The sequence below is a fragment of the Epinephelus moara genome, chromosome 8 (genome assembly GCF_006386435.1).
Source record: "Epinephelus moara isolate mb chromosome 8, YSFRI_EMoa_1.0, whole genome shotgun sequence".
Classification (NCBI taxonomy): domain Eukaryota; kingdom Metazoa; phylum Chordata; class Actinopteri; order Perciformes; family Serranidae; genus Epinephelus; species Epinephelus moara.
In genome coordinates, this window is record NC_065513.1 from 36,438,405 (window position 1) to 36,465,389 (window position 26,985).

Sequence of the window (26,985 nt, forward strand, 5' to 3'; positions counted from 1 at the left end):
TTTTTTTCTAATTTTTGGTATGACTAAGTCATGGTATGTTATGCTGTACATAATCACGGAAACTGTCAGTGTGTCATTCTGTCAGTCAGTCATTCTGTCTGTCCCATGTTTTTCTACTCACTGACGTGGTCAATCTATGTGAAACTGCACATAGGCATTGACGATTGGCATAGGTAGAAGGTGACAAAGCTACCAATGGGTATGGACCAGTCTATGGTATGGACTAGTTTTTCATAAATGTATGTATTTGAGGTCACCAATAAAAATGTACTCAGAGCTGTTTAAATCCTAAATGTACTCTGACATATATGTAGCTGTCAAGTTGTGTGCATTTGAAATACTGAGTGCTGTTAAGGCCATCACCGATAAGAAAAATTGAGCGTTATGGAAAGGGAAAACAGCCAGAGGGAAAACTGACTGATTTCTTCTTATTTGATTTTAAATATAATGTACCACAGGAGTGAAAACGACCTATTCAAAGTTTCCTGCTGGAACATTATTCAAGGTAATTTGCATCACATTTTCTCCAGATATATATCATTGTTTCAGAACGTCGGCGACGATAAGTGAAGCTGCATTTTTTCCTCCTTGCTGCTTTTGACACATGACGTACCTGGAGGCTCCTCAGAGAGCTGAACCAAATTATGCTAAATGAGAGAACATCACAAATGACTGCGACAAGTAACAGTGAGAGATGCATTTTATCTTCATTTGGATTCATGAGGAATTTCACCCCGATATTACTGACAAAAAAGATGTGGAGAAGAAAAACAATGTGACGAATGAGAAAACTTTCATTCACATATATTTAAAAGCACCACAAATGTCGCATCAAGGTCAAGGGAAGGACTCACGTCTGATGTAGGTTCAACTTCGATTTGAAGTAGAGGGTTCCCCTCATTCCTAAAAGCAAGAAGAAAAGAGGTAGAAACAAATCCATGAGAAAACTAGATTTACCACCTAACTGTTTGCCTTTCATGAACCAGTTTTGTGAGGTAATAGTAACCTTTACAAAGTCAAGGTCATCCTTGAGTCCAGGTAGACATTTGTGTCAATTTTTTTTTAAATTTTAACATAAATTGAAGCAAAAACAGCAAAATTGGTGCATAACAAATCACCAGAGTGCAAGAAATTTAGTGTTTAATGCTTAAGACTTTTTAGCAGACGACGCCCAAACCTATCTATGTGTCCTCCCCAATGTAGAAACAAACCCTACACCCCTGAGCCTAGGTGTTGTTACTTTACGTAATATTTTGCTCACTTGATCAGGTTTCATAATGGCGTTTTGGTTTTATAATGCCCCAAAAAAGTGAGAATGATCCATTCTTGGAGTCTAGCATCCTGATAATGTTACAGCATTTACTGATGAGCCCCCTATTTATTTGGTAGGCTACAATGTTATTGATTGGTTATTGATATTTTAACAGTTGATACTTCTAGGGGTGAAGATTGGGAAAGAAGAGTCACTCAAATGGAGGTGAACTAAATATAAAATGTGACATCACCTTACTTGTTTTGAATAACTGTATTTAGTAATACAATTGTAATTAAGTGTATTGCAGCCTATATTTATTTAATTTTCCTGTTTATATATATATATATATATATATATATATATATATATGATTTAATTAATATTTTTATTTTGTATTTATTATTGTGAATTTATCTTTTTATTTATTTTTATTAATTTGTTTTTCTAGCTGGCATATTCTCCTATTTTGTGTTGCATTCTGTTTGTATGAAAAGTGCTATAAAAATAAAGTTTGACTGATTGAATCTGCTTTTTTATTGACTCACAGAATTCAAACAGAAAAACAAAAGATACATATTTCTAACAATCCATTAGCATATAAGTGAAACCTGCCATTTCTAACCTCCTCTGAACCAATATATAAATTGAAACCAACTCTTTACCTCCCATCCTTCAAACAATATCAGTCATAAATATTGTTACTTTCTAAATATTCCACCTTAATTTTACTCTTGCATCACAAGTAACCATGTTACATTAACTGTGAAAACTGCAGAACTGTGCTGACACAAAAAAAGAAAACAGTTTAAATCAAAATAATAAATAAATAAATATATAGATAAATAAATAAGTAAAAATAAAAAATGGTGGTCTTGGATTTTTTTCTTCTTCTTTATAAGTACTTCCTCACTGGTGCCCATGTTTCAGCACACTCTGTCTCATTATGTGTGATGCTTATCTGTGGATTTATTATTGTCCCATTCTTACACTTAACTGCTTAATTATATGGCTGAATAGTGGTGCAGTGATTATAATGCATTTCCTTTGTGTCGGCAGTCACCACACTTACAGTGTAGAGCATTAAGAGTACTCTACCAATCTAGCCACGCAGAGATATCATCTTTTATTATTCCACCACTTTGTTTTCCTTGACAAAAACCTACCACCTACATTACCCACAATACAACTCATCCACCTACTGGTGGGTCAGAGATTCAGGTGTGTGTTGCTGGCAGTAGGTAATATAACCTCAAGCGGTGATGACGAGTGGGTTGCAGAGGTCTGGTGAGCTCACATCTTTCTCACTCCACACCTTAAATCTTTGAGTAATATTTGGAGCAACACGAATTTATTATACGGCATTTTATTGATTATAAATGAACTCATGCATCTTGTAAATATTGTGACGTTGTTGGATGAATTGTGTGATTGTTTTGATGTAAATGGTGTTAAAGCAACCTGAATTCAATCAGGTCAATCGAGGACCATCGTGGCTTCATACTGAGTAACCTGATGGAAGATGTATTATCATAGCTGCATTAAACAAATCATCTCACGAGCATCATCACAGTAACATGGTGACCTGCTTTGCTTCCTTGTCAGTGCAGCTGATACAATATCAGGACGCCCATATTACATGTTGTAGCATTATTGCAGTCTTATGATTTAAAATATATTTCTTAAACATAGTGTCAGTGAGCATTTAAAGGTCCAGTGTGAAGGATTTAGGGGGATATTTTGGTAGAAATGGAATATAAATAGAAACTCTCACATTACCCCTAAACTAAAATCCCTTCATTGGCTCCCTGTTGAGTTAAAAATTCCCTCCAGTTCAAAATTCTCATTCTTACGTACAGAGCATTACACGGTCAAGCTCCCTATTATGTAATTGAACTACTTCACCCGTATTCTTCAGCTCACACTCTTCAATTAAATATGCTACATTTGTTGTCCGTCCCTCGCACTCGCTAGAAACGCACGTCTTTTTAGATGTGCGTTTTTGTAGACGCTTCTTTTTAGATGCACGTAGACGTGCGTAGATGCTGAAAAGTTAAAATATTTTCAACTTTTTGAGCGTCAGACGCCAGTAGCTAGTGGGCATTGAATAAGTGCTTCCAGCATTTCAAGCGTCTTTGAAGCGTTGAAGCGTCCGCGTCTCTAGCGTCTCATTTCTGTGTGATCACCCCCTAAGACACGTGGTGATTGAGCTTTTGCGGCCAGAGCACCTAAATTTTGGGATGCTCTGCCTGCTCCCTTATGATCTGCTGACTCTGTGGTTTCCTTTAAAAGGCAGCTAAAGACAAACCTGTTTAGACAGGCGTTTGGGTAACTTGTACGTTTTTGTATTTTGTGTATTGTTGTTGTATATTTTAAATTTGTCTTTTTTTTTCGTGTGCAAATAGTTTTGCTAGTTGTGCACTTTTCACGACATGGCCCGCATAGTCACTTCATCCCTGTGTTTTCTTTCTTGCATACTGCCCTTGTAGAGCACTTTGTGACCTGGGTATTTCAAGGTCTGTAGTTTATTTTGGAGAGGAAGTGATCTCTGTGGATAATTCACCTTCCAGTACAAACCCCCTGGACAATGAACACTTGAGAAATTCTAACCTGGAGAAGTTTCAGCTGGATGCTACTAAATCCCTCTGATTCTTACTCACTGTTGCTTTAGTATGTGTTCAGTATGAGCAAATACTATCTGTGATGCTGCAGGACGTTTTCCTCCCACTTAATTGAACTGATTGCTCATTGATTGCAGCTGTGTCTGATACTCTGAATACCCTGAATCTGTACATTAATGCAGAATCTCTTTGTTCTTAGTGAGATTCTTTACTGAGTCCATTTTAAATGCTCTCTCAAGGTGTGAATTTTGTTACTAAAAACCTTCTCAATATTTCAGTGCCCATATTACAGAAGAAAGAGTTACTGGACTGCAGGCTTTTATACTGATCACCTGCAGTGGTCCACAGGTGGCAGGAGCACATTCCCATCAAGACTATTTGACAGATAAATGAATAAAATGTGAACAGGATTAAATGGAAGAAAGGGCACTCCTAATTAGTGGCTGCATTTTCTGACCCTAATTTTTAATTTCACAGTCGCTTTAACAGTGTGAACTTTCAAGTGCATTTACGCCCCGACGTCCTATTAATTCCTGACCCCGGCAGGTACGCTGTCACCCACACCATGGGTGCCAAGGACATGACACAAATGAACCCACTTTACCCTCTTCAACCCATCCCCCTCCGTCCACATAACTGGCTGTGTAACATCAGTGTGTAACCTCTCGCAACCTTTCTGTGGTATATTAACACCAGTTTGCAGTGCAATCCTGGATTCTGGGCAGAGACCACAGGTGAGGCAGCGTAAAAAATAATGTGATTCCTGTGGCGCCAAGGGCCCCTACCAGCGGTTCGATCTCTGCTCTAATGAGGGGTACCTGCCGGGAGTTGGGGTCTGACACAGGCCCTCATTAACCCTGGGATGAGGCCATTAAGGCCAAAGAAACCTGCCGGCTGCCACTGCAAGAGCATACAAAGATGTGGGAAAGGAGGGACAATAGCATTAATTAAATCAGAGGAATATGAGTTTCATAACCGCGTTAATGTATTCACACTCGTCAAAAGGCAGAGAACGAGAGACTGTGAGAGTGAGAAACCGTAACATTGTCCATCTAGGGGTGTAGTAATGAGCAGACTCAAAGGCACGAGGGTTCAAGATGACTGCTTGTTTTTCATGTAGATTTTCAAGAGGTTTCTTCATTATTACATTTCTAAATGTTTAGCTGCATGTAGCTGCCTTAATTAAGAACACACCCGGGAATACTGTGTCTCCTTGTCTCTTCAGAAGCTGAGGTGTAATTTGATGATTTCATTGACTGATCCCAGTGGAGACATATGAAGAATCAAAATGAGCATCTGTAACGGACAGCATTTCTTTAAACGTAGATTTTTAAATATCTTGCTCGAGAACATCTCCCTGTGTCCTGCAACAGTTCTGTTAATGAACAACTTTATGCCCTCTCCATCAGCCTGTTTACGTGATATTAACATGCATGTTGGGTGATTCAATCACAAGTGGACAGCACTTAATACAAGTGTAAACGACCACCAATACGCACTGTGATCCAATCACTCAAACCTCTTGTCAAGATGGTCTGGGATGCATTTGACCAAAAATCTTCTGTAGTGTAAATGCTAATGTGTCCTGATGCGTCCCTGACAAAGATTATTTCACTAATGCAGATAGTGGCAGTTGTTTTGGTGTCAGTGTGCCGATGCTCTGTAAGTTGCCCATTGTGCAATGAGTCAGATGAAGTGTTGTGTGAAGCAAAGCCACTTACACACATTAAAGTTCTTTTTCTGAAGTGCAATAACTAATTTTATGTGCAATAATATGCATGAGCACTCTTTTTAAAATTCCATTTTAACTGCATATGTTGACAATAAGTGTATGGAGTGTATCTACAATTGAGTAGAATGTGAGTGAATTTATTTTTATTACTATTTATTGCTTATTTTTATATATGGGCCTGGTCCTTGAATGCATCTGAATTTCGCTGTATGTTTGTTTAACTATAAAGAATATCTGAATCTGAATCTAACCATCCATCGTTTTGCCCTATGGAAGGAGACGTGTTGGATACTACTGACAGCGATATCACCAGCTGTACTGACACAATCGCCAACATGACAAGCAGGCATGCTAGCAAGGGTGTGGATGTAACAACTGTGCATGGAGCCCTTTGACATTAACGCATGCAGTAACAAAATATGAAAACAAATGTTAGAGCAGCATTGATAGACACAGGTTTGAACGGTGATAAACAGGCTCCACGACTCTTCATAACTCCCTGCAAATTAGCCTGAAAATATATATTTTTTTAAAATGATAAATAATTATATACAGTTTATCGCTGTGTGTATTTTGTTCAGGCTCAGACCCACCATCTCATGCACAAAATCTGAAAAGAAAAGCTGTTCAAGGCCTCTCAATACACCCCCAAACACTGACTATTTGTAAAATTCCCAGAGATCCACAGGAGAATTTAAGTTTTTCTCTGCCTGGAGTACACCTGTAAAAAAATCAATGTTATCCAGAAAATCAATGAGCAGAAAAAAAACCCCCTGCTTTGCTGCTTTTAAATAAGTGGACCACAGACATTCTCTTACCAGTTAGCACCATTTTCATCACTCTTCCAGTCTACCTCTCCATCATTAGGAAACAAGTGGCCATTGATCAATTACGTGGCTATCGCAGTCACCACATTCATCCAATATTTGTGAGAAACTTTAAGACATAATCATTTTTGTGCACAGAGGAACTGTTGTGATTCGTTCTGATGGAACTCTACAAAAACTAAGAAACACAGTTGAGGATTGACAAATTATCATTCATTGAAACAGATACTTGATTTTACTTTCACCATTGACCTGTTCTACTTGCTTCTGCCTAAAGGCCCATTTATGCTCCCTTTACGTACGAAAATGTATACGTCCGTTTCAAACGATGTTACCGTCACTGCCCACATACTTCCATGTGTCCTTTACGTTGGCATGGATGTTAACCAATATATCCACCAGGGGGCAGCCCAGTGTCAAAAGTTTATGACAACAACAAACTCAAAAACAAACATGGCGACTGTGGAGGAGATATTGATAATGTACCTCTTGCATAAAAGACAAAGTCTCTAGTACTGCCGATGGGAGAAATTGACGACGAGTGTCATTTCCAGGACTTTAGGATGACCGCGGGGGCATTCGATAACCGCCATTGTCATTTCTTCTTCGTGTCTCACTAGAGCTACGTATCGGGTAGTGACAGCAACACTGCCCCCACGGTTTCCAGTGGTACTGCTCCGTTTGGCCCGTATCCGTAAGCTTTATGGAAACATGCAGAAATACGGACAAAATGAATGCAGAGCACGGACAGAAGGCTCTGTCTGTATCCGGATTCGTATTTAACGTTGAGCATAAATGGGCCTTTACAATGTTTTAGCTGAAACAAAGTTTGTGCCATTGATGTTTTTTAAGAAGTGAGAACATAGCGTTTAAGGGATATTTAAAACAAGCCAGTGGGGTATCTAGTCTACTGTTGTATGGACTGTAACATTTTAGAACATAATCATTTTGATAAAAGGTTAAAGGGACCTATTATGCTTTTCCTTATTTTCTGTCATTTACACATGATGGATGATGAACGAAACCACCAACCTCAGGCTTCAGACCTTTCTGAATACTCTGTTACCAACACTTTCTTCTCTCCTTTAGCTACAAGACATCAGATTATGATCAATTTCTATAAATGATCATCTGCTCCAGGCACTGCAAGTGTTTACATGATGTAGCCCACACTGCTACACGTAGCTACACGCTAACGTCAGGAAACATGTTATTTGCCAGTGGTGTTAATTTCTCCCTGATTTTGGATCAGATTCCTGCTGGAACATGTCCAGTTGTGTTTAGAAGCTTTTACTGGGGATTTTCAATGGGAAAAACTGCCGCTATACACAGTCATCACCTGACTACAAATTCACTGCTACATGTAGCTACATGATAATGTCAGAGAAACGTGTAATCTTGGTTGCTGATGTTGTTAATTTCTCCCTGATTTTGGATCAGATTCCTGCTGGTACATGTTTGGTTGTGTTTAGAAGCTTTAATTGGTGATTTTTAATGGGGAAATAGTGCTACAATATACAGTAATTCCCCAGCTGCAACACTGCTACATGTAGCTACATGCTAAAGTCAGAGAAACATGGAGTCTTGGTTAATGATGGTTTTAATTTCTCCCTGATTTTGGATTAGATTCCTGCTGGAACATGTCCAGTTGTGTTTAGAAGCTTTAATTGGTGATTTTTAATGGGGAAATAGCGCTACAATATACAGTAATTCCCCAGCTGCAAGTACATTGCTACATGTAGCTCCATGCTAAAGTCAGGGAAACAAGTAATCTTGATGATGCTGTTGTAAATTTCTCCCAGATTACGGATCATACTCTGCTGGAACATGCCCGGCTGTGTTTAGAAGCTTTAATTGGTTATACAGCATGGTAGAAAGTGTCCCTATTCTCAGTCACAGTCACTCCCGGCATGCAGTGACAGTGCAGAGATGCCAAGATGGGGGAAATCTGGAAATACTGACGAACCAGAGCAGACTGGGCTTTTCAGGAGGGGGCTTAAAGAGACAAGCGCTAAAACGGAGCGTCTCAGACAGAGGGTAAATAGACCTACGTCTGTTCCAGTACAGACAGGAAAATGCATGAATGAAACAAGTCCCAGTAGAAACCCAAAATACAAGTACAAACCTGAAAATCAGCATAATAGGTCCTGTTCAAACTATGATTATTATGTTAGCAAATGACAAAATAATATCCGAGCTCTTAGCTGTCAAAGCCACATGGGAGTTGTAATTGTTAAAGGCTTGACAACAAACAATTGTTTCATGATGAGCTACACAGTTTGTACTTGCCTGTATACCCATTTGGCTGACAATAAGGGTCTATTATAGCCCAATGAAAATGACCATCTTGTCCTCACTGCGTTTCCCTACCCGAGAGATCAACTGCACACAGCTGCAACTTTTTCACAGTCAGCCCAGTGTGAATATAAAGACAACTCTTAATTATTCTTATCCTCTACTTTAAAAAAAAAAAAAAGAATTCCTACATGCATTTGTTGCACCTTGTGCATTTGAATATAATCTGAACATACAGAAAATAACCTTTGACACATCATTATATTATGGTAATGAATTTTGCTCTAGACCTCAAAACAATCCCCTTCTGTCCACACATATTGAGCCTACTGGGATGTATGCACATCATTAGTTATTGTTCTATATTTCCCTCTGATTCTCATTATTTCCAGACGTTGCCTCACAATTTTTATCTCAAAGCTGACAGCTGTTTCAGGAATGTAGCATGAAGACGTCAAATAGATTTTTTTTCATCCAAATACATCACTAACATATACAGCTCCGTGCCCTATACCATAATTAGACACTCATACCATCAGCCTCCCTATGTCCAGGACCTTTCGAGACCGTGTTGATATTTAGAAAATTAAATTAACATTACTTGCTATCGATTAATCCATTACAATCTATGGGTATGATCCATATTTAATCACAATTGACCATCCGCCTATAGATGGAGGTTCTTTTGCCCTGTTTCTTGTGATAGATTGAGATCCTGATCTGATTAACATCTGGGTCGAAAGGCATCTCATCACTCCTCCTCCTCTTCCGGTTGTTTTCCTGTGACCACTGGCTTCCTCAAAGAGCCAGTGAAAATCCAGTTGGCATCCCAAGTGTAGCGTGAACTAAAGGCCATGCTAACATTAGTCTCTGAGTATCTGTCATGTCGGCTCTCACATCGAAATTGTCACCCAAATATCTGTGCTCCAATAAGTTTGACTTGGCCTCTGACCAGCGGCCAGAGAGAGAAGGAGAAGAGGGAGGAGGAGATGAGACAACTGAGAGGGCCTGATGAAGATCAGAAGTACTTTCTTAATTTCTTGAAAGGCAGACATATGGTTTTTATTGAATTACTTCTGTAATAGAATCTACTCACCCTGGTTCGGACATGACAGGGTGCAGTATGACCTGCGGTGCTCTGCTCGGAGGAGCTTCTGGAGCAACATCTGGAGATAGTCACAAAAGAGTCACAAAATGTCAGACAAGTTAGAGCAAAGTTGCGTTCAGTATTAAACCATTTTTAAGATTGTTTAGATTGCTTTAACTGTTTCAGCAAGGAAGTGGATGATTTCAGCTACAGGTAGGATAGATGTACCTCTATCTTAAAGGGACAGTTCACCCCAAAATCAAAAATGCATAGGATTTAGTGCTGCCCCCTAACAGTCGACCACACGTTTGTTGTCAAAAAAGGTCATGAGTTGGCAAGATTTCATTGGTTGCTTAGTCGCAGAAAGAAAAAACTTAAACTCTGTTAGGACGCGCTATTGAAAGCTGACACAAAAAAAGCACAAGAGTAGCGCCCAGTGCCTGACCTCACCTTTTCCAGGAAGTTAAAGATGCAGCATGTGTATGGCCTCTAATTTCCAGGGCTGGTACCTGCGGTTATTCCACAGGCTAGTTAATAACATTTCGGGCAGGAAATCCAAAGTGTGAGATCATTTTGAGAAGGTGAAGGACGAACCCAAGGTGATATGTAAACTCATCTTTATTGGTCGACTACAAACATGACGTATCATCTGAAACATGGAAGTAGCTACATGCCCATTAGCCCACAGCGTCATTAACAGGCGGCTCGCTCAGTGTGTGACGTGCACTTGTAGATAAAATATAGGCCTATATTAATGAAGGTTCATTAGTACGGTTTTGTATTTCTCTGTAATGTAGCACAGTGTTAACAATGTTACTGATACTATTCTTTCTCACACCTTCAACTCAAACCATTGTGTTGCCCCGCCCAAAATATATCATTTAATAATCAAATTAATATCCTAAACATGTGGGCGACTAGTCGACTAATGGCCCTATTGGTTGACAAGGAAAATCCTTAGTTGGGGGCAGCACTACTATTTTTTCCTTTAACCTGTAGTAAGATTAATAATCTAGATTGTTTTGGTGGTGAGGTGCAGAGTGTTGGGGATATTGGCTGTAGAGATGTCTGGCTTCTCTCCAACATAAAGGAACTAGATAGCACTCGTCTTGTGGTGCTCAAAGCGCCAAAAAAAAACGTATTTAAAAAACTCAACAGTAATGTCTCTTTCCAGAAACCATGACTCATTACTCAAGATAATCTACAGACCTTGTTTTGAGCAGTTTTCATGTAGGACATATATATATATATATATATATATATTTTTTTTTTTAAAAAGTCACATGTACATTTTTGATTATGGGGTGAACTGTCCCTTTAAACTGGTTTCGTTGTTCTGCATTAAGTGGTTTAAGCTAAGATATTTACTTAATTCACTTCATTTCAAAATACCATGTTGATAATCATTCTTTGGCATGATTAAATCAACAGCAACACGTCCCTTCTGGTGGCTTGGACGGCAGCAAAGGAAACTATTGAATTCTCATACATTGTCAGCACTAAGTGTTTTGAAAACGCAACATTTCTCAGGCATCAAAGTCACCATATAATGATATATTGTGAATATACTGTGCATTTAATACCTGACAAAGGTTCATGACTAAGATGTCAGATTTTCAAAACAATTAGTGCTGACAGTGTGCTGGAATTCAACCTGTTTTTTTCCTGTGCACCTGGTGTGTGCTTTGTTTGAATGCAGCAGAAAGAAAAGAAAATGTTGGCTGCACAATGGAAACCTATCACATGCTGAAGTCCTGTCTTTCTGTCGTGGCATAATTTGTATGGAAATATCAATCAGGGTAGAAAATGTCCTCACGGTGGGAGCGGTGGCATGCCCTGTGGTACGGGGAGATACAATTTGTGTTGATATACAGCATGTGATATAATTTTGTTGCTACTTCCCAGTATGTGTCTGTGAAGCATGTAGAAAGAGCGTATTTCATTTGAGCACCATGAAAGGACGTATAGCATATACTGAGAATCGTTTTATTTGAGAAAGAGCAGGTTGTCTCTTTTTGAAAGCGCTCCTTTTCAGCATGTAGGAAGAGTGAGGTCAGCTGTTGTGTGGTATCTACCTCTGAAAGACATCAGAGGGATTCGCTGCCACGCTTGCCGCCCGTTTTGGCACACTGTGACAATTTGTGACACAAAGTGGGAGCCACAAAAAAAAAAAAACCTTCCCTTTGTGGCACGGTGCATTAGTAGCTGGCACCGTCGCCTCACAGCGAGAGGGACGTGGTTTTGTTTTCTGTGTGGTGCCTGCATGGATGTTTGCATGGATTTACTCCAAAGACCAGCAAGCCAGGAGGATTGGAGGCTCTAAATTGGACGATGGTGTGAATGTGAGCCAGTTGCTGTGTCTGGGATGCCTGTGACAGACTCAACTTTTGAAGGGAAATTCTACTTTCTCCCAAAAATGTGCGCTGGGACTCTCTCGAACCTACTGTGACACCGAAAATGAGCACTTGTGTAAACACAATCGATGAATAATTTTTAAATCATATTATAATTTCCCCTGGGACGCTTATGTAAATGTGTTTTTGTTTTCTGTTCTTTTTCTAAACAATAGCCAGCATTTACAGTAAATTTAATGTGACGTGAATGTGGCATTAGCTCCACTTACAGCATAATGGTTTTAGATTGATGGGACAAACAGTAAGTGGTAGTGTTTGACCATGCTGTTATGCAGCTCATTAAGGCAGCTGATGTAATTTAGCTGAAAAACAGACAACAGCATGTGTGGCTACAATAATCAGAACCTGGGCACCGCTGTGCTCTGTATATTTATGCATTTCCAAAAACCTGTCTCTCTAGATCTCAATTACATCTCATTCTTTTCCTCACACCACTCCAGGTTGTCTTGGCTGTAATAAGCTGCCAAATGAGCAAAGACTGTGTGGTACCAGTGTGGGCAAAGCAAAGAGTCTGGGCATTGACAAATCATTAGGAGGCCCAAATGAGACAAGCAACGAGTGGGTGTAGGGGCCGAGAGTTTTAAAGCAGGCCAAGGTGAGGAGACGAGAATCAACACCAACATCAAAAGAGCCCTCCTCCTTTGTACTTTTCCAAGGCTGGTTGTAGTGCATTGTGGGTAAGGGTAATGATCAATTATGAGGTACTTACCAGGAAAGATGAACTGTTGTTTGTATTTGAAATAACTGGAGGCTGTGGAGAGAAACAAAAGTAGAGCTGAAGTTTGAGTTTGAAGTGCCAATCTGACATGGCTAAAATTCCCCTTTCATACCTAAATTAGTTCATATACAGAGTATAAGACGCAGTGTTGCTTTAAAGTTCACACAAAGTTATTTCCTAAATGTGTGTTGATTTATGTTGTCTTTTATACTCAGTTTTCACTCCATGTATTTACAGGCTTTTAGCACTACATGAATAAGCCATGCCTGCCTTATAAAGTACGGTATTATTATTTTCTGAATAAATTGGGATACTCAGAAATATAATTAATTTGCACATTTGAGTTGAACGTGAGTTGCCCATGTTCTACGAATAGTGTAAATGACTCATTTTATGACACATGAAATTGTTCAAGTTTGGTTAGTGACACAGCTCTGTGGACACAATTAATGGTTCACATGTATCCTCCTGACTTTTGGCATTTCCTCTGACGCCATCATAACATTGACATCCGTGGTTTTAAGTGAAATGTCTCAGTGGATTGCCTGATCTGCCACATGTTCATGTTTTCTTTAGGATAAACTGTTATCACTTTTGCAATTCCTCTTAACTTTTTGTTGGCTATTATTGAGAGTGATGCTTTTTGGAGCAAAGTCTTTCCTTAACCCCCTATTTTTTATTTTAATGCGCCCCGACGCTTAGGGACAGACTTATGCATTCACATCTTCCAGCAGACAAAAAAAAGCAGTAGGTTATCTGAACCTTTTGGCACTTTTAAATGTGTGCATTGCCCTCACTGTGACAAGGTTATGCAAACTAAACATTATGTGGACACAAACAGAACTTACAAACAAAAAAAAATTGCAGCACCACTTTTGTTATTTACTATCTGACTTGTCCATGTGTGGAAGGCTTTTTTCTATATAGGCCGTACAAAAAGACACTCGAGGGATCCTTGCTGAGCATAAAAATGCCTTGGAACAAGAAATTGCGAGACTTTCAGTGAATTTCCTAATGGTAATGATTCCTTATTACACATAGAGGGCACTGAATACATTAAACCTTTGGGGGGGGGGGGGGGGGTGACAGAGTACAGAAACTTAATAGAAGGGAAGCTTTTTGGACCCGTCAACTGGATGCTTTAAAGTTTCCTGGTCTCAATGAGGATATAGACTTCACTTTTTTTGTGATTTGTCATTATTCACGGCCTGTGGGTTAAGATATGTGTGTATATATTTAAATTTATTTTTTCTGAGTATCTTATCTCATGTCACTCTGCATTTCATCGACTTATTTTTCCATTATTTTTTTTATTTTTATTTTCCATTGTTTTGAAAGCCCTGACGAAGACCTGCAGTGGTTTAAACATGTTGGCTCTTTTTATGATTTAGCCACTACAACAAAGGCTTTTTAATATTTCCTTTCTTTTTCTATATTTTGGAGTGCCTGGATTGCCCTCCTCTGTATCCTCTTAACTTTTTATCAAGCATCATAACCAGGGTCAAGATTTCACTTACTTTGGTTTATGACCACAAACATCCCCTGAACTGCCAGATTTATGTTTCCAAAGATAGTGAAGGCATGACCCGCCCTTCTCTTCTTCTGACTGGCTACTACTCATTGCCTTTGTTCGTTGAGTTGGTAAGGTTTAGCTCAAGCACTGAGACTGGTTAGGGTTAGGATTGGAGTGTCCGAGTAAGCCAATCAGAGGCAGACTGAGACAGAGTAAGGAGGGCCAAGCCTTCGCTATCCTTGGAAACACAAATTTGCGATGCTAACATGCTAAGCTAAGAGGATGAGCATGGTCAACAATATATATGCTTAGCATCAGCATGTTAGCATTGTCATTAGCTGTGTTCGAAACCGTCCACTCACTCACTCACTATTCCCTATTCCGTGTTTACTATATAGTGCACTACATGGGGAACGACTGAACGAGATTTTGGACACTAACTGAAATTTTCTGAACGTCGTTGCATCAGTAGCTGCGCTGCATACTCCTATGACACAAGTGGATGCGCCGAGCATCATGTAAACAAACTGGGCGCTTTGAGGATAATCGAACTGTACGGTGGTTGTACTTTTTGTCAATAAATTGTTGAAATTTCAATGGTGTGGACGTTTGGTTTTGTCAGCTACGGTCGTGTGCCTGCATTGTGAGCTGTAATAGCCCACGATAGTGCACAAGCTACAAGCTACCTGGCTCGTGCGAGCTAAGTGGCTATTGTTAGCTCGAGGGCTAACGTTACCGGCTAGCATCCTATTAGTTTCTTTTCTTTTTGTGCCATCTTTGTGGTTGTTCTTCTTCTTCTACTCTGGCAAAAGACGACCGCATTGCATTGTGGTATACGGGAGTAAAATGTAGGGTACGTCATTTGTTCACTCACATTTGCTGTGCATTGTGGGTATTTCATAGTCCACTATATCGTGAATGAAATTAACCGCGGAGAATTCGAACAACACTACAAAATGTCGAACACAATATATAGTGCACTATATCCGTGATAGGGAGCGATTTCGAACACAGCTATTGTGAGCATGTTAGCATGACGAAATGTAGCTCTAAGCATGGCTGTGCCTACATAAAAAAGAGCCTCACAGAGCTGCTATCTGTGTGTAAACAAGTTTTGCAGTCCTATTATTTTTCCTTTTCTTGCTTTTATTTGTATGTTCTAAATTTTTTGGAACCACAGTTCCCATAATGATTTGGGGGATGCAAGCAGGAAGTATAAAGTTGCCATGGAGTCGGTGAGTTAGCTGCAGGCTACAACTTGAGCCCTGTTGTCATAATGTAATAATTGTCATAATGGCAAAATCTTTAGTTACATTTCTTTTTTCTTGTTTTCCCAAGCTTATTTTTGGATGTTTATCCATTGACATCAGATCGATATCCTTTAAATTATGAGACAAGGCAAAGGGTTTAGTGCTTTCTCTGTTATTCAGGTCTTGCACATTTTGATACCTGTCAAGTTGAATTGTTTCTGTTGCCGCGCCGACTGCGGGGAGGGATGTAGTGGCGAGGGGGGCGTGGCACTGCTGGGCAGAGGAGGAGCCGGGGAGGACGGGGTGGAGGAGGTGGTGGATGAGGGATTACTGCTGGAGTCTGGTTGGTACGGGACTGGGATGTGATCCTGGGAAAAAGACAAACAAGAGAAGCTTTACTTAAACCTCCATACCGGTTATTTTGCAAGTTTAGTCTGTTGATTATAAAATGCTTGCACTCTACTTTATTGTCAGCCTCTTTTTGAATCATACCACAAGTTTCTAGATTGATTTTCTACCTTCCAGGCAGCGCTTGGTTTCCATTAATTTCAGTACAATATGAAAATCAACTTGCGGAGACGTGAAACTTTCCCGACAGAGGTGATCCATCACAATGAGCAATATGCTGCCTTTACTTTTTTTGACAAAGTTATATTATCAATGTGTGGCGCTGCAGTTAGGAAACAGGAAGCATTTTCAAGACTACCCTCTGTGGTGCATTCAAGGACGCTACAACATTGCGTCCTTCCTGTTACATGCTTACTCTTGTGTTTGTGCATATTTCACTCAGTCAGCTAACTGTGTGCTCCAGTTTTTTTTTTCTTTAACCTCTCTGATCTCACCAGGATCTTAGTTAATTAGTCATTATTGCTGCAAGAATGTAAAGCATTTCTTCGAGATGCTTTTACAGTCTCCACTTCCTGTGTTCATTACAGCAGCTCCACACTGAACTCCAGGTCTAGCCCGATGAGCTTCTCAGCAGTCTTCTCCTCGTCACATCTGTTCAGTTCCTCAGCTGATTATGTTACTTCTGAAGACGTCTCTTTGTTACCAAACTCAATTTCAAGACATTACGACCACTGTCTAGACTCCATCCAATTTCAGTTCAAATAATGGCTGAATAAAATAATTCAATAATGGAGTCTAATTAACCAAAGGCTGTTTGTGTGCCACTTTTTTTTCCCTAGTAATCACTCAAAAATAATCACTTTTTTTCCAATAAGTCTCTTTCAATAATTCTATTGTAAATACTCTGCTGAAACAAGCACTTTATTAATTACATTGTTGGATATTTTAATCCAAAAGACAAACTGTTTGTCTTTGAAAACAAAACTAAAATTCCAGCTTTGCGGTTGTATCCCTCAATGATCCAGTCAAGTTGCACTTACAGTACACATCCATGTCTGTGAAAACATGGATGCTTCAAACACATCTTCCCCCCAGCAACACAGAGGATCTATACAATCAGCACACTTTTAAGGTGGACACCCAAAATTAGTGTCACCAATTTAGTATCTGACCAAATGTCTCCCCTTCTGTTCCTGAGATATGACGTTGAGCAATGGCCAGAAAAGTGTTTTTTTTACATTAAGATGTCAAAGTGACAGTGAAGTTTATGTTGACCCTTTTGGAGATAAAATCTCATCACTTCCTCGTAATATCTGAGTAGACGTTTGTGTATGTTTTTGTCATAATTAGCATGCATGAGTTCCTGAGTTATGTTGTTTTGTGAGGTCACAGTGACCTTTTACCACAAAATTCTGATCAGTTCTTTCCAAATTTGTACCAAATTTAAGGAAACTCCCTCAAGGCATTCTTGAGGTATTGCATTTAAGAGAATGAGACTGATACAAGGTCACATTAGTTCAATCTTTGAGTCTGTGTAAACATTTGCGCTAAATTTGAAGAAATTACCTCAAGGTGTTTGTTACGTCCCCGTTTGAGCCCAGGGGATGAGGGGAGTAACATATAAAATGTTTACCGGGTGTTTTTGGATGAAGGAGAGAGGAGAGCAGGTCAACACTGAGATATTGCTTCCCTGGGAATGAGACGGATGAAAGGTCAAGTTGACCTTGACCTTTGACCACCATTTCTGATCAGTTCACTCCTGAGTCCAAGTGAACGTTTGTACCAAATTTGAGGACACTCCCTCAAGACCTTCTTGAGGTACTGCATTTAGGAGATTGAGACAGATGCAAGGTCACATTGACCTTAACCTTTGACCACCAAATTCTAATCAGTTCACTCCTGAGTCTAAGTGAAACGTTGTACCAAATTTAAGGAAACTCCTTCAGGGCATTCTTGAGGTATTGCATTTAAGAGAATGAGACTGATGCAAGGTCAGATTACTTCAATCTTTGGGTCTGAGTAAACATTTGCTCTAAATTTGAAGAAGGTACCTCAAGGTGTTCTTGAGATATTGCTTCCCTGGGAATGAGATAGTTGAAAGGTCAAGTTGACCTTGACCTTTGACCACCAAATTCTAATCAGTTCACTCCTGAGTCCAAGTGACCGTTTGTACCAAATTTGAGGAAACTCCCTCAAGGCCTTCTTAAGGTATTGCATTTAACAGAATGGGTGGGTGCAAGGTCACAGTGACCTTGTCCTTTGACCACCAAAATCTAATTAGTTCATCCCTAAGTCTAAGTAAATATTTATGGCAAATTTGAAGAAATTACCTCAAGGTTTTCTTGAGATATCACTTTCACGAGAATGAGACCAATGCAAGGTCACACTGACCTTGACCTTTGACTACCAAAATCAAGTCCAAGTTGAAGTTCACGCACTTTTTTTTTCCTAAAGTCCTTTAAGGTGTTCTTAATAAATTGCATTCACAAAAATGAGACAGATAATGTCACAGTGACCTTGGCCTTCGACCTATGACCACCAAAATCTAGTAAATCCATCACTGAGTGTTTGTGTCAAATTTAAAGAAATTCCTTCAAGGCATTCCTGAGATATCATATTCACAAGAATAGGATGGATGGACAGACGGACAAACCACAGCTCTCGCCAGCGTGAAGGCATGAAAAAGACCAATTTTCCTCTGTAAAGTAGCCATCTCTTATTTCTAAGATGTCAGAGCATCGTTGAATAACCAAAAGTTTGAGGTTTGCAATATCACAATAACAAAAAGTAAAGACCATTTGATGGATTATGTTCCAAGTCTCGCCGAGATGATTTTCTTTGCGTACTGAAATGAAGGGAAATCAATGGATGCCTTGAAGGTGGGAAATCAATCTGAAGAAGATGCAGGGTATCTGTTGAACAAATGGTCTGAAATGATGCAAACTATACGCAATTTGTACTGAATGAACTAAAATTGGAAGGGATTTATCATGTGACAAATTACAGCAAGAAAGTTAGAGAAAGCAGTTGTATCAACATATCTGTGGCTGGTTTCGTCCTTTACACAAGCACATATTCTACTCATATCAGAGAGTGCAGTTTACTGGTGATTTCTGGGCTTTCTATATACACAGATCATAGCCTTAGTGCATGTACATCCAACTTTGAACAATTCCAATCCAACAGGAAGTCTGGGTCTGGTTATGGATTTTTATTGTTATACTTCAGATGCATTGTCCAGTATTGCTATCGACCACTGCTGATGATACACGGAGGTCCGTCTCTACCTCAAGCATAAAGTCTCTACCGTCGAAAGGAGGAGTATGGGAAGCAGCAAATGGCCATAACACCAACATGGACTGACAAAATAAATTATTGACGTGTTTGCCCCTCTTCTGTGTGCCCCATAACTGTTTCCCAGTCTGAAAGGAATCTTAGATGGTTTGAGCCTTATTCTATTTTCTTTATAGTTAAAGGGAATCCTTGAGTTTAAATGAAGTACGGTTTTACTGTTCCAAAGCACAAACAAACAACCATAACATGAATGAGTCACTGACTCACTGATCGATACCAGTAATTCACCAACCACTTTGCCAGATGCTCAGATCTCCAGGTGTTAAAACACAGTCTCAAGTGCTTAACAAGACAGACAGTGCTATTAATTGTTGTAATGTAGTGCAGTTTGGCGTAGTGCTGTCATTTCCTAAATTTTGTTATCACGACAATTGATTCTATTTAAAAATCCAATAAGTTACTGCAACGAGTAGTTGTGAATAGCACTGCTCGCTGTTATAAAACACAACAGTGGACCATTTCCACAAGGCAATTTTAATGCATGCTTTGAACACAATATTGAAAGTCACATTATCCCAATGTAAACTAAACTGCAGTCCCGCTAGCAAAATTCAGAACCTGGCATTGGATTAAAGATATTCTTAATAAACATACAAACACCAAACAACCAAATCAAAAGTCTTCTGAGCTAATGATTTGTTGAAGTTTTGTTCACATCCAAATGTTGCACAGTAATAAAACGGCAATATTTCGATTCAACAGTTTTGCTTGTTAGCATGATTACGGAAAAACTACTGGCTTGAATTTAACGAAACTTGGTGGAAGGGTGCAGCACGGGCCAAGGAAGTCCCCTGTTAAATTTTGGATCTGAATCATGTGCAGATACAGTTTTGTTAGCATTTCGTAAAAGGGCATTTGGCCTTGGCAGAGGTCTGAGTGCCCTCATAGTTTAAATATGAATAATTGAGAAACATAAAAAAATACTATTTTTTTTTAGCATGTAAGTCAAACTCCTGTATCATAGCTAATTGGGATTATATGCTTTATGTAAATAGAAAGATTTTGATGTTTTAAGATGAATTCAAACACTTGAACTTCCTGTATTTCTGGCCAGGTGGAACATATTTGAGACTATCAAATATTTTCCAGATTATTTTCTTTATTAGGACGTTTGATACGTCGAATAACGTATACCGTTCCATTCAGCCGGTCTGAATCACTTTTATTTTTTTAATGTGGACAATCATTACTCAGGTGCAATATCAGTATACGCTAAAGTGAGAAATATCTATACTTCCGTCATTCAGTAATGTGAAATCAGCCATTCAGCCTGTATTTCTTTTTTTTTTTTTTTTTTGCAGCTTATTTATTTTATTGCTCTGTGTTTTTTTTTTTACGTTTACTTATTATACTAATCTGTGTTTCATTTTACTGATACATATTTATTAAATTACATCTTTTTTGTTTTTACTGATGCTTCCTGTTTGCACTAACAGTTTGCTGCTGTATTGTTATACATTTCCCTGCTGTGGGACTAATAAAGGATTATCTCATCTTATTTTATCTTTACATCAAATTTTGTGGTAGGCTGCATTTTTGGGACTTCTGATGAACTATCAGTCGACCTAAACAAATCACAACTCTACTTGCAGATTTGCTTTTGCTGATTGAAGCAGGTTATCTCATACCAGAAATATAAATTTCAGGCAGTGGATCGTCTTACATTAGATATAGGCAGATTCTAGGTGTTTTATTTTTTTTAGGTTAAAAAAATCTGGGGAATCTTGGCTTTCCTCTTCAGGAATGGCCTTCTCATCTCCTAAACCACCCTGAAACCCCTCAAGGTCTGAATTTTAAACCCCAGCCCAGCTGCCTGAAGAAAATGTTGGCATTGAACATTTTTGCAAACCACAGATACATTACATTTGTCTGCATGTTTGTTTCACACGTATAATACCAACGTTTCTAAAGTGATGTAGTTGTGATTACATGTATATGCATGGACTGACTTTGTCATCGGGAGGTGAAGGTGATGTTGGATGGACACCTGGGTGCAACAGCTGGCATATTGCAGACTACAGTTTGAGACCAAACAACAAAACCAGGTGTTTTTAGCAAGACATTGTTGCCTTTCCAGCCTTGATGGTGGCACCAATATAAGGTATTTTAAGACAAAATATAATCTTTACCTAACCATAAGCAAGAGGTTGTTGTCCCTAAACATAACTACACATTAACCACAGTGTTGTTGACAAGTAAAGAAATGTAAAGTACAGTTGTTACATATCTGTGATTTGCAGGGATGTACAACGCCAATATTGATTCTGGTGATTCGGTTGGAAACCCACAACCTTGGGAATACAAGTGTATTTTTGTTTCAGTGTTCTCTTTGGTGTCACACGCTTATGTACTGTTTGTTTAACTTGCAGTGGGAATTATAAAATGTCACAACAAAACGTGACAATCTAACAAAACATTATAAATGTTGCCATGATATTAGACATTTTGGGAAAACGAGCAACAAGACTGAGCATAAGAGATGATACAAAGATGTTTTCACATGATCTGGTTATCCTTTAGCAGCAAGACAAATGCAAAAAGTTATGCTTTTTTTAAAGGGTTGTTTTCACACACACACACACACACACACACACACACACACACGTTCTTTCTTAACACTTTTGGTTCACAAGATTTCCATCATAGTGGTGCCACCATGGGAATCTTGTGATCAACTTTTTTCCTCAGGAGCTGAGAATTTGTTAGATATGCTGGCTGCAAAAAAATCGTTGTATGAAAACAAATCCATCTGTGTAAACATCAATACTGCTGAAGATATTTTCGTACGGTTTCATGATCCCCTGAGAAAGACACTGTGACTCATAACCATTTTCCAGCCCCCCAAAATGGAAGAAATGTGATATGTAGGACAGGTTACGCACAGATTGTAATACACAGTTTATTTTTTGCGCTTACCTTGTTGATTTTGTTGGTTTTGGGGAGCGTCTGACTGATGTGCAGGTCTGTGTACCTGAGCGGGTTGTTGATGTCACATGGCACTGATTCAGTCCGTACCAGACGAGCTACTGCAGAAAAAAACAACAAAAAAGCACAGAAGAACAATGAAGCACTGTGGGAGACTGAAATGAAACAATACTTGCTTAATAGCTTCAGGAAAATTAGAAGAAACTCTTTATCAGGCACCGCTTCTAATGTGAAAAATGAACAAACTGCCCTTTTTTAAACACCATCCATTTGTTATCTGCACAGACACTTTAAGGAAAAAAGTTTCCTTAAGCAAACTATGTCATTAAGAAACTGTCACTTTCTCTTACTAAAGCAGAAGAAGTGTAATTAGCGTTCTTTACCTTGAGTTGTTCCTTGGTGATCTTGTTGGGGGAAGAAGAGGAGGGGGGAAGGCAGACAAAGGACAAAAGAATCTCATTTCTGATAGCAGATAATGGGAATTTTTTCAGTGCTGTCTGTGTCAGTACAAACAGTGCATGACGCAGTCACATTTGTCAAACCTAAGTGGCTTAATTAATCAGCAGATAACCTTCTATCTGCTTAAACCAGCAGAGACTCTTTCACTTTTTAAAATGGGGACTCTTCGGTTGCTTTAAGGACATATTCAAATATATGAATAATCATGACAGCAGTTCCTGTCCTATCCCACTGATTTAATATCCACATGAAAACAGTTAATTTATGAGCTGTTTCTCTTTGTAACAGGCTGTCGTATTAGGGCCGGTTCTGACCTTCAGTTTGGGATGGTGTTACAAATGACCAGGGCTGGTCAGGGCACTTGAAACTTTTACTTTTTGAAACAATAACTCAATACATGTTATCACTGAAAAAACGTATGCTTAAACATTTGTTTGCCAAATTAGTCATTACAATACTTAAGGGAGGAAAGATGGTTTGAAAGAGGAGTAAAAGAAGCCATCTACGTCAAGCTGGAACAACCATCGTTAAACAGAGGGGGTGGCTACGACACTACTTATCCCCCATCTACAATGCAGTCTTGGAATCCCTCCCCAGACGACTTCACACCCATTCACCCCTGGACCCACCTGACCCTAACGTCTAACATGGTGGCCAGGTGGGTCAACGACTCACATTTTGACCTTAACGACTCTGAAACTAAGAGCTCATGTGACCCCTACGATGACCTTAACGACTCTGAAACTAAGAGCTCATGTGACCCCTACGATTCTGCAAGGGTCCCACCCACACAGAGTTTACAGCCTGCAACTTCGTACCAGTCATTTAGAACTGAAGAAGCTCCTTGGACGAGAGGCGAAACGTCTTCAAGAAACGCAAGCAAGTCCAGTTGCCTACGATATTAGCACTTACGATTACCATGACCTGGATGACTGAGAATCTTCACCGACAAGTACAATACTTAAGCTACTCAAAGCCTATTCACATATTCTGTGTGCAGAAATAAAAAAACTAAACATTAAAATAGAGTGAGAGAAGAACGGCCATAGAGTGGTGCAGTAATGAGTGTGCAGATATGAGTTAGCATTTTAGCCCTCCCTGTTCCCTCCTCTCGAAGTCAATGGGTTTTTTGAATGGGATTTTGGTTAGATGGCTGAAATAAGGTCAGTGTTTAACTAGGGGTGGGCGATATATATCGTTAACAATTATATCGTCATTGTTGTTTTAACGATTTGCAACATTACGTTATGCAAATGACTTCACAAAAACAACTGAAAACACACGTTGAAAGGTTGAAACCCCACACATTCACTGAACAAGAGTTACGTAACTTGTGTGCAGCAGCACGCCGCAGTACACCTAGGTGGTCACATGATCTCTCACTGGCACCTTCCCGGCAGGTCAGCCTGCTGCTAAACAAACATTAGCGAGACAACATGGCAACACCGCCCACGGATGCTCCAGCAGCTTCAGAAGACGTGGGTCAACTGTAGTGATAGGTACCAGCCTGTAAGGTGGGAACTAAGGTCATGCTGTATTGTGTTGCAGGGGAACAATTAAAGGGTTGCTCAAGTACCTGAAGCCTGCATGGTTCATGAGTGGTTTGCGGTTATAGCAATAAATAACTGAACATGGTGTCAGAAGTAAAGTCAGACGCGAGCGACAGTACTGTACTAGTGACTTAGTCTGCATATAGCGACACGCAAAAGTGTCTAGCTTTAGGTCGGGAAAGTTCGCAGTACCGGAAGACCATCTACGGAGCTACCTAGCCTAGCCACAGTTAGCTAAACAAAGCGGCAACATGGCACAGTTTCAAGTCTCCCCGCCGGAAAAGTTCACCTTCAAGGCTGAAGACTGGCCTAAATGGATTAAATGCTTCGACAGATTCCGCATTGCTTCTGGATTGCAGACGCAAGCAGAAGAGAATCGCAGGAATGTGATCTTTGAGAGAGCAAAGTTTAATCAGCAGCATCAAGAAATGAGCGAGACGGCCGTCAGTTTGATTACGGCGCTGCACTGCCTGGCGGAGCACTGCGGTTACGGGGCTCTAAATGATGAGATGGTGAGGGACAGGCTTGTGGTGAGTCTGCGGGACAAACGCCTATCTGAACAGTTGCAAATGGACCCGGAATTGATACTACAAAAGGCCGTCACCAGAGTCAATCAGAGCGAGCAGGTAAAAAAGCAGCAAGAAATGTTAAGAACATTTTTCCTTTAAAACATTGCGTCCATTAATATCATCCATGAGAAACAATTAATGAGCTATAACTCAGGCTGTTAAAAACACATATTTAAAAGAATATCGTCTAATTATCGTTATCGTCAAAATCCCCCAAAATATCAAGGTATTATTTTTTGTCCATATCGCACACCCCTATGTTTAACACAAGCTCAGACTATCATGTTTTGTTCTATGAAATAAAATATGGCTTTAATTGTACAGGTGTAACAACCCATCGATCTGGATCGATATATCGATTCAATGATCAACGCTCCAGAAACATCGATGCAAAGTGCAAACATCCATCTATATCGTCATCTTTAGGATACGCTTTTATTTTGAAAGCCTGTGCCACCCTCGAACAGCAGCAGGCAGATGACAAGCAGCAGACAGAAAGACAATGAGGATAATGTTATTTACTCTGGAATAAATTAGCAGTGTGGAAATATTTTCAATTATGGAGAAACTAAGGGTCAACTGACAGAGCACATGCCATATGTAAGCAATGTTGTTACGAGATTAAACAGACGTTCCTGCCTGGATGAGCATCTCACTCCGCTAACTTCTCACTACAGCAACGTCAGCTGCTCTGATTCAACAATGTTCAGCTCAAAATTACGTGCATGCAGGCTGAAATTTAATTGAACTGCTCTTAAACCAACGCTGAGTAGGAAAAACAATGAATAATACATGTAATTTTTTAAGTTATAAATGTAATAAAGTTCGCTAGCCGCTAGGCTAATTTATGCAATGTAAACATGCTCAAGCAGAAAACAGCTGTTTTGTGTATGAACCTTGACAGTTGTTACTGAGCTGAATTTCATACTGTGGTTAAATGATTTTGTTATTAATCCATGTTTTAACGCTGTTGGGAGAAGTTTGCCTTCAGGGGTTTAAGCCAGATAGACCTTAAGTTTTAGGAGAAAGATGATGGTTTGGGTTAAATAAAAAGATTTCTTCCAGAGAGAACTTTCTGTCAGAAAGGCCTAAGGCTAACTTATCCTATGTGCTGTTTTATGTGCACTTAATTGGTTACAGTCATTTACATTATTTATGTGTTGTTTAATCTTTTAAGGCCCAAAGTAAAAAAAACAAAAAAAAAACAAAACAAAGAGGAAGAAATGACTCCACCATGAATGTTGATGAATATGTGTGTGCAGCTGTGTTGTTGAAATGTTCCATAAAAACAAATACCTTTGAGGGATTCTCGTCCGCCTCGCTGTATGATCAATAAATGGCAAGGTGGGGCTTCTTTGGTGCATTTGTTGTGGCACTTCAGCCTGAGTGTGTACAAAAGGACAGCAAATTTGATCAGTGTTTGTCTTGTTGTTATTATTTTAGTTAATTTACGCAGTGATGAAACGAGTAGCTAAACAGACAAGAGATGCAGATTGCCAATTTATTCAAGTGAGGTAATAACAAAAGAGTTCATAAACATGCATCACCTGGAAAAACAAGAAAACAAGAAAAAGAAAAAAAGCATGATGACACACTAATTAACTAAAATAATGTGTAATGTGTAATCAGACACAAGTTACCACAACTGTTGCAATAAACAGTACTTAACGGGTGGGGTCAGATGTTTTAAAGTTGGGTCGTATGAGGTACTTACAGTATCCATAGTCAGTGAATTACATACAGCAAATGGCAGTCAGCGCACAGCCAGTTTGGAGCCCACACTGTAACTAACTGCACTCCCTGAAGAAATATTATCATATTTTTGGACAGATGAAAGAGTGATTTCAGAGAGAAGCAGACAGAGGGGTCTGCAGTCTGTGTTTGAAGGATATATCCAGGATGTCAAACTGACTCAGCAGCAACAACAGGTTAAAAAGACAAAGATAGTTAGAAGCTAAAGCCGAACTATAGGCTACAGATCACAGTGTAAAAGTGAACCACCACATCACTGCTGATCGCCACACAAGACAATGAATATAAAGGGAAACTTTGCTGATATTGAACCAGCTGT

At 39.4% G+C, this 26,985-nt stretch overlaps 1 protein-coding gene across 1 annotated transcript in view; it reads right to left on the reverse strand.

The window, feature by feature from the left end:
- ksr2 (kinase suppressor of ras 2) overlaps nucleotides 1-26,985 on the reverse strand; it is a 170,468-nt gene that overhangs the window by 21,092 nt on the left and 122,391 nt on the right. The window contains exons 9-15 of the mRNA XM_050050637.1: nucleotides 26,211-26,296; nucleotides 22,720-22,740; nucleotides 22,328-22,437; nucleotides 15,909-16,077; nucleotides 12,938-12,979; nucleotides 9,824-9,893; nucleotides 855-903 (exon numbers count right to left, since the gene is read on the reverse strand). Coding sequence (XP_049906594.1) covers nucleotides 855-903; nucleotides 9,824-9,893; nucleotides 12,938-12,979; nucleotides 15,909-16,077; nucleotides 22,328-22,437; nucleotides 22,720-22,740; nucleotides 26,211-26,296 — 547 coding nt within the window. The remainder of the gene's footprint in view (nucleotides 1-854; nucleotides 904-9,823; nucleotides 9,894-12,937; nucleotides 12,980-15,908; nucleotides 16,078-22,327; nucleotides 22,438-22,719; nucleotides 22,741-26,210; nucleotides 26,297-26,985) is intronic.